Source organism: Chrysochloris asiatica, unplaced genomic scaffold (genome assembly GCF_000296735.1).
Source record: "Chrysochloris asiatica unplaced genomic scaffold, ChrAsi1.0 scaffold00003, whole genome shotgun sequence".
NCBI classification, from domain to species: domain Eukaryota; kingdom Metazoa; phylum Chordata; class Mammalia; order Afrosoricida; family Chrysochloridae; genus Chrysochloris; species Chrysochloris asiatica.
This window is the reverse complement of record NW_006408521.1, coordinates 8845496-8853519: the sequence shown is the minus strand read 5'-3', so window position 1 is coordinate 8853519 and position 8024 is coordinate 8845496. Positions and strand designations below refer to the sequence as shown.

General features: G+C 40.4%; 1 protein-coding gene across 2 annotated transcripts in view; it reads left to right on the top strand.

Moving 5' to 3' along the window:
* Nucleotides 1-8024, top strand: part of PRKG1 (protein kinase, cGMP-dependent, type I) — a 1720113-nt gene that overhangs the window by 1401526 nt on the left and 310563 nt on the right. For both annotated transcript variants that reach the window (XM_006831109.1, XM_006831110.1), the window contains exon 6: nt 5034-5111. In XM_006831109.1, coding sequence (XP_006831172.1) covers nt 5034-5111 — 78 coding nt within the window. The remainder of the gene's footprint in view (nt 1-5033; nt 5112-8024) is intronic.

The following is an 8024-nucleotide window of genomic DNA, read 5'->3' as shown; positions in this document are numbered from 1 at the left end:
GAATGTTTGTGTAGATAACCTAAAATAATCGATAAGGTAAATGTGAATGTAAAGCTACAGAAACCATATCCAATGTTAAGAAAGTGATTAGATAGTTTTCATGACTCAAGGCTACCAACTCTGGATATTGATGCCAAACTTTCTACTTTCTGGAATAAAGGGATGAAGAACATGAAAGGTTTTGTGTAGTCATTCTCCATGGGGGGCAATCAACCACTCCCACCCCCACCCCCCAGTGACGTTTGGTGATGCTCTGGGACCATTGATCTTCACAGTTGAGGTGAGGACACAGAGGGCTGGTTGTTGTTATTAAATGCCATCAAGTCGGTTATGATTTATAGGAGCTTGCATAGGGTTATAGACGCTGGAAAACAACCCGTGAGGAAAAGAATCTACAGGACACTTTCTCAAAACAAATAATTATCTGGAGTCCTGGTGTGGTGCTGTAGGATAAGCATTGGACTGCTAACTGAAAGGTTAGCAGTTCAAACTCACCAGCGGCTCCTCAGAAACCCTATACAGGGTCGCTATGAGTCAGAACCAACTTGATGGCACTTAACAGCAACAACAACAACAACTGTCAGTAGTGTGAAGATGGAGGTTCCCTTACCTTCATACCTTTGAATATATTTTAATATATTGCAAGCAAGTCTGGCTTACAAAAGTCTTAAAGGAAATAACTGTCACATAAGGATGGAGAAGTGCTCGAAAGAGATGGGTGAGCACAAATGTACTAAGATTCTTCACCTTGGTGCTGATGTTTGTATTTTTTCTTCTTTTTCAAAAATAATTGTTCATCTATTACTTTCCTCTTCCTGTAATACCATTTTTCCCACTGAACATCCAGTGACCTCTTCCTTCAGTTGTAGCTCAAGCTTCATCCCCAATGTTGACTTTCTTCAGGTAGATTCACCTCTTCCCTAAACTGGGCTCTCACAATATCCTGTAATTACACAGAGCACTGAATTTTGTATATTGTATTATGTTTGAGGTTTCTGAGGAGTCTTGGGTTAGGATCCAAGTGATAAATAAATGAGGAGTAAGATGGAAGGGTATAAAATATTACCTGATGACCAGTAAACTCAGGGTTCGTACATATAAGCTTAAATATGAGGCTTCCCAGTCTTACCTGAGCTTTCATAGAAACCTAGACAAGAACAGGCTTTCCTGTGGTGGGGAGAAGAGTCTCTTTCTAGAGAAGCAGCAGAGAATGCCAGCCTCCCACAAGGAAGCTATGAGAAGGTCATTCCTTTTAAATTTACTAGTCAGACTAGTGATTCGTCTCTTTAATGCAGAGTGGGGAATGGGGAAGAGAGTTCCTGAGTTTCACTGATTGAGCTCCATCAACATTGAAAAAAAACATTAAGAAATGGGAAAGATTCTCCCCCATCCTGTACCACTGCCACATTGTTAAGTGTGTAGTGTTCTGCCTCACAGTGACCTTGGGTAGCGTTTCTGACGAGCAGCTGGTGAATTTGAACTACTGTCTCAGTTCAAACTGACCTTGTGTTCCAGTACTTATCCTACAATGCCACACCAGGACTCTCAAGAATTGTTGTTGTTGTTAAGTGCTGTGGAGTTAGTTCTGACTCATAGCGACCTACATAGGGTTTCCTAGGAACAGCTGGTGGGTTTGAACTGTGGACCTTGTGGTTCATAGTGCAGTGCTGACCCTACAGCACTACACCCAGACTTCCCCATTGCCATAGATTGTAGCTTTTTGTTTGTCAACTTTATCACCTGTGCTATCCAATACAGTGGAGTCCAGGTGTGGCACTGTAGGTTAATGTGGCGGACTGCAAAGTCGGTTTGAACCACAAGGTCAACTGTTTAAGCTTGCCAGCTGCTCCTTAGACACCGTATACAGGGTCTCTATAGGTTGGAATAGACTCGACAGCACTTAACAACAACAACAACAACAACAACAAATCCAGTACAGTAGCCACAAGTCACATGTGGCTGCTTAAATTAAAACTGATTAAAGTTAACTGAAATTTAATTTATAATCTTTCATTCACACTAGTTACATATGAGTAGTAACTGTTGTGTTGGACAATGAAATGATGGAGAATTTCCATTATCACAAAAACACCTACCAATTGGTGCTGATATGAGCCTATTGTGAGCTATGAGTTTGACCTACTCATCACTTTTATCATCTGCAAAAGCAGTGTGGGGGGCATATTTGACTTCACAAGGAGAAAGGAAAATCAAACTCAAAACCACCCCAAGACAGATTCCTATAAAGGGGAGATCAGACATGTCGCCTCCCTACAACTTTCTTTATCCAGTTTTGACACCAGTCTTCCCCCATTCAGCACTCTGCTTCACATTTGGATTTGATAATCGATCGCAGTGGCCACACAGAACTCATAATACTCACAAGTGTGAATTTTTAGTAGCAAGTAAACAGAGTACAATTTGGGATAGGAAACAACTCAGGATGCAACAAGTTTCCAGTTAGGAACACCTCTTCTCTAAGATACTACATGCATGCCTTCCTCTGATCTGTGCCTGCTCAGCCATGTGGCTGCCTGGCCTCTGCCCAACTTGGGCAAGTGTTACAAGGTTCCTTTAGCTAGTCTGTAAATGTACAAAGGACACATTCTGCAAGTCAGTCTCCTTGACATGCACCCTCAGCTTTACTCAGTCCATGGGCCAAGCTGAAAGCAGTAGCTGCTCTTTGTCTCTGCTGCGGGCTGCCTCTGCCTCTGCTGTTGCTGCTTTTCTAGGTAGGGATCTCACAATCCACTAAGGCCTTTCTTTCTTCCTGGTCCCGGGATTGCCTGTTCTGCTGCTGAAATGGCTCCTTTTACACCTAGCACATAAGGAGCTCTGGTAGTGTAGTGGTTATGAATTGGGCTGTGAACCTTAAGGTCACCAGTTTGAAGCTACCAGCTGCTCTACTGGAGAAAGATGATGCTTTTTGCTCCCGTAAAGCTTTACAGCCTCAGAAACCCGCTTTACAGCCTCAGAAACCCTGTACAGGGTCGCTATGTGTCGGAATCGACTCGATAGCACTTAACAAGACACCTAGCACATGGTAAAGCCAACCAATCCAAGCCTTAGAGTACTTTATACCCTTTTTGCATGTTCTCACCCAAATAATCTGATGGGAATTAAGAATATTTTGCGTAGAAAATCCATATCAAGTAAATTCATCAGTGACCATAACAAAGCCTGATTTGGAGGCACTCAAAAATGTTTGTATGTTAGATTGAATACATGAAAGTAGAGTAGTACATTTTCATTCCTCAAACTTTTATGTCATAAAGATCATCCCATTTTAAAGCAGTGAGACATTAAAATGAAACACATGTGTATGCTTTTTTAAAACTCATTTTTATTTAGAAATAGCTATATGGAAATAATCATTTGTTTGCATATATTCAAAAGCAAAGGAAAAGAGTTTTGAACAATACTTTCTAGACTCTGTACACCATCTGGTGGTTGATATTGGGGGAGAGGACTAAGGAGAAACTATTTTAAACCCACCAGTCACTCCTAGAAACCCTATACAAGGTCTCTGTGGGTCGGAACCAACTGTATGGCACTTAACAAAAACAAAACCAGATTTGTTACTAGGAAAATGGATGATGTTTTATTTAAAAAATCATAAGACAGGGTAGTATGTTAACTTTCTCATTACACAAATAAAAAGTGACTGTTCTTAATGTCAGCTATTAATGAAAGGCAATTTTAAGAGTGAATAAAGTGTAAGAAAAATGATACTGAAATCTAAGGAAAAATCACCAACATCAGCCTAATGGATATAGCATGTAAGTCATGAAATCTGTCTCCAAAGCAGTGTGCAAAGTAATGTTGTTTTGCTCCCCAAATATGAATCCCCTCCTAAGCAGCAGAGAAGGACGGAGCCAGATGGTACTGTTCTCATTTTTCTGTTGTTGTACCTCCTGACCCAGCAGTACAATTTCTCCCACCTCTCCTTACAGAAATTACTTTTGCTCATTGCAGCGGTGAGCTCCATCTTGGGAATGGGCTTGGTGGCTGTGTTGGGGTCAGAATACTGACACACTAACTGTGATAATCTTTTTGCAGCTTTCCCATGCTCGTGAGTTGGTAGTTTATAAGTTCACAGATGCTGGTCTGGAGTTCAGTCCATGAAATGTTTGACCGGCCGAAGTCTAACTTACTGAAATAAGGGCATTAAAGCCTGAGGCTGTGCCTTAAAAGATAACTATGGCCCTCACTAAAAGTCAACCTGGTTTCCAATGAAGATCTCTAGACACAGTAGTTATTTCTTAGAAAAAGGCTGTATGATGAGAATACACAAGTCAATGAGAACAACAAAGTAATACAGAAAGACTGCTGAAATTAGCAGCTTTGTTATTTTGTTTCATGCTCAGTTTATGAGGGAGAATAATATTTTCCTCAAACAATTACAACGAACGAATTTGAAGATACGAGTATGTTTTTGTCAGGTGCCGTCGAGCTGATTCTGACTCTCAGAGACCCTGTGTACAACAGAAGAAACACTGCCCAGTCCTACACCATTTTCAAAACTGTTGTTTTGTTTGAACCCCTTGCTGCCACCAGGGTCAGTTCATCTCAGTGGGGTCTTCCGCTTTTTCGCTGACCCTCAGCTTTACCAAGCCTAATGTTCTTCTCCAGGGATTGTTTCCTCCTGATAATATGTCAGAAGTATGAAAGACGAAGTCTCACCATTCTGGCTTCTAAAAAGCACTCTGGTTGTGCTTCTTCCAACACAGATTTGTTTGCTCTTCTGGCAGTATGTGATACTTTTAATATTCTTCTCCAACATCATAATTCACCCTGAAAAAAAATGACATTAATGTAATACTGTTTTCAAGAAGCAGGATAAGAAGTGATATATTTATAATTACTGAGTTTATTGATGATTTATTATTCATTCTTAAGTCATGATGAATTTTAAGCTTGGATTAAACGTCCTCACAATGACCTCCCTGGGGATTGCTATTTGAAAAGGTTGAAATGTTTTGGTAAGTTACTCCTTTAAATTTATTTTTCCTGTTACTGTTTTTATTTTTCAGACCCACTATGAAAACGGGGAGTATATTATCAGGCAAGGCGCAAGAGGAGACACCTTTTTTATTATCAGCAAAGGAAAGGTAAGTTTTGGAGGCACAAGAAAGAGACTGATGCATGAGTGGAACCTGGGCTCCTCAGCACCCCGTGGAGGAGCACGTGTGCAGAGTTTTGCATGGCAGAGATTTTCTTCATCTTCTGACATTGATAGTGAAATATGTTAGAATGGATCTTCTGAAAGTGACTCAGAAGGAAGAAGAAATACAACTTTTGAAGAGCAATAAATGGTCTATGCGTTAGTTAGTAACTATGCTGCGTGATTGTAATGATTTCTATAATTTGTTGTTGTTGAGTGCCTTTGAGTCAATTTCAACTTATTACCATCCCATGTATCTGAGTAGAAACCACACAGGATTTTCTAGTATGCAGTCTCTGAGAGAATAGATTATATGTCATTTTAAAAGCTAAGGCAAAGGTCATTCAAACAATGCACTCATTAATAGCAGAACCAGGTGATAGTGCAGTATATCAGTTTTGAAATCTGGTGGCTCACATTGAATCCTGGTTATGAAACTTATTAGTTGGTGTCCTTAGGCAGTTTGCTTAGCATTCTGAAGGCAAAGGAAAGTATATGTCTACTGAAACCCCAAAACCAAGCCAAGTCCACTGCAGTGGAGTCAATTCCTACTCACAGTGACCTTATAGGACAGGCTAGTACTGTTGCCTAGAGTCTCCTGTAGAGTGGTTGGTGGATTAAAACTGCTGACCTTGTGGTAGCAGCCCAGCCCATAACCCACTACACCGGCAGGGCTCCTTAAATAACTATTGTTGGTGCGTGCCATCAGTCAGTTCCTACACATAGTGCCCTTTATAGGGTTTCCGAAGAGTGGCTGGTGTGCTTGAACTGCCAACTTTGTGTTTAAACTGACTTTGTAGTTCAGCGCATTAACCCACATGGCCACAACCTAATAACTGTGATAAATTATAGGGAAAAGAGGAAAGAAGGGGTAGTTGAGGGACATCAATAAAAAATAATAATTTATTCCTTACTATGTCATGTTGTTTTTTGTTTTAGCACATTTAACTATTTTAATTTCTCTTTAAAAGTTAAAAAAGAAAGGAAGGGAATTGTTAAATAGAGACTACCTAAATTAATATTTTAATGTTGTTGTTGTTGTTGTTATATGCCATGGAGTCAGTTCCGACTCATAGCGACCCTGTACAGGGTTTCTGAGGCTGTAAATCTTTACAGGAGCAGAAGGCTCACCTTTGTCCTGCAGAACAGCTGGTAGTTTCAAACTGCTGACCTTAAGGTTTGCAGCCCGATTCGTAACCACTATGCTACACACATATTTATGTGTGTGTGTGTGATTCAAAATTTTTGTGGACAAATTCATTTGTATTTATATATATCTATTTATTTACAGTATATATATAAAACCAAAAAACCAAACCAAAGCCACTGCCATTGAGTCGATTGCTACTCATAACAACTTTATAGAACAGGGTTTTGTTCTTGTTAAGTGCCTTAGAGTCAGTTTGAACTCAGAATGACCCTGTATAGGGTTTCCAAGGAGCACCTGGTGGGTTTGAACTGTTGACCTTGTGGTTCACAGTCCAGTGCTGATCCTACAGCACCACTTCTGGACAGGGTTGTTGTTGTGAAGTGCCGTTGAGTCAATTCTGACCCATAGCGATCCTGGATAGGGTTTCCGAGGAGCAGTTGGTGAGCTTGAACTTCTGACCTTAAGGTTCAAACGACTTTGCAGTCCAGCGTGTTAACCCACAGTGACACACCAGGACAGGGTTGTTGTTGTTGTGAAGTGCCATCGAGTCAGTTCCGACCCATAGCAATCCTGAACAGGGTTTCTGATGCTGTAAATCTTTACAGAAGCAGAAAGCCTCATCTTTCTCACGCGGAACTGGCAGTTTCGAATGCTGACCTTGTGGTTCACAGCCCGATTCATAATTTAGAACTACTGAAATATAAATAAATACATACATATGGAATCCTTGTGTGGCGCTGGATTGAAAAGTTGGTTTAAGCCACAAGGTGGATGGCTCAAGCTTAACAGTCACTCCTCGGAAACACTATACAGGGACACTGTGAGTCAGAACTGCCTCGACGGCACTTAACAACATATATGTGTGTGTGTATAGGAGGACTGGTGTGGTATTGTAGGCTAAGCACTGGACTGCTATCCTCAAGATTCAAATTCACCAGCTGCATCTGAAAAACCTTGTTTAGGGTTTCTATGAGTCCAACAAACGCAACAGCACTTTACAACTTTACATTAGAGCAGCAGTATATGTGTGTGTATATATATATCATTTTCTATTTATACGTATAATTAGAGTACGTATACTATAAATATGAACAACATATATGTGGATATGCGTATACACACATGTTATTGTTGTTGTTTTAACTTACCACCACTCACTTGTCTATGTGTTGTCCTGTGGTGGCTTGTGTGTTTCTGTGATGCTGAAAGCTATGACACGAGTATTTTCAATGTCAGCAGGTTTACCCATCATGCACAGGTTTCACTGGAACTTCCAGACTAAGGTAGACTAGGAAATAGGAGCCGCAGACCACTTCTGAATGGTTCGCCACTGATAACTTTATGAATAGCAGAGAAACATAGTCTGATATATTACCAAAACGTGAGCTCCTCCTTTTGGAAGGAACTAAATATATGACTGGGGAAGAGCTGTCTTCTCAAATTAGAGTTACTTTAATGATGTAGACAAAGCAGAGCTTTCATGACCTTCATTTTCTCATGGGGCACAACTCATAATGAGAAATAACAGCTGCCAAATATTCATTATTCATTGGAACATGGAAGGTAAGAAGTATGGATCTAGGAAAACTAGAAGTCATCAAAAATAAAATGGAATGCATGAAGATAATTATCTTGGGCATTAGTGAGCTGTAGGAGTCTTGGTGTGGCGCTGTAGGATAAGCACTGGACTACAAGGTCAGTTCAAACCAT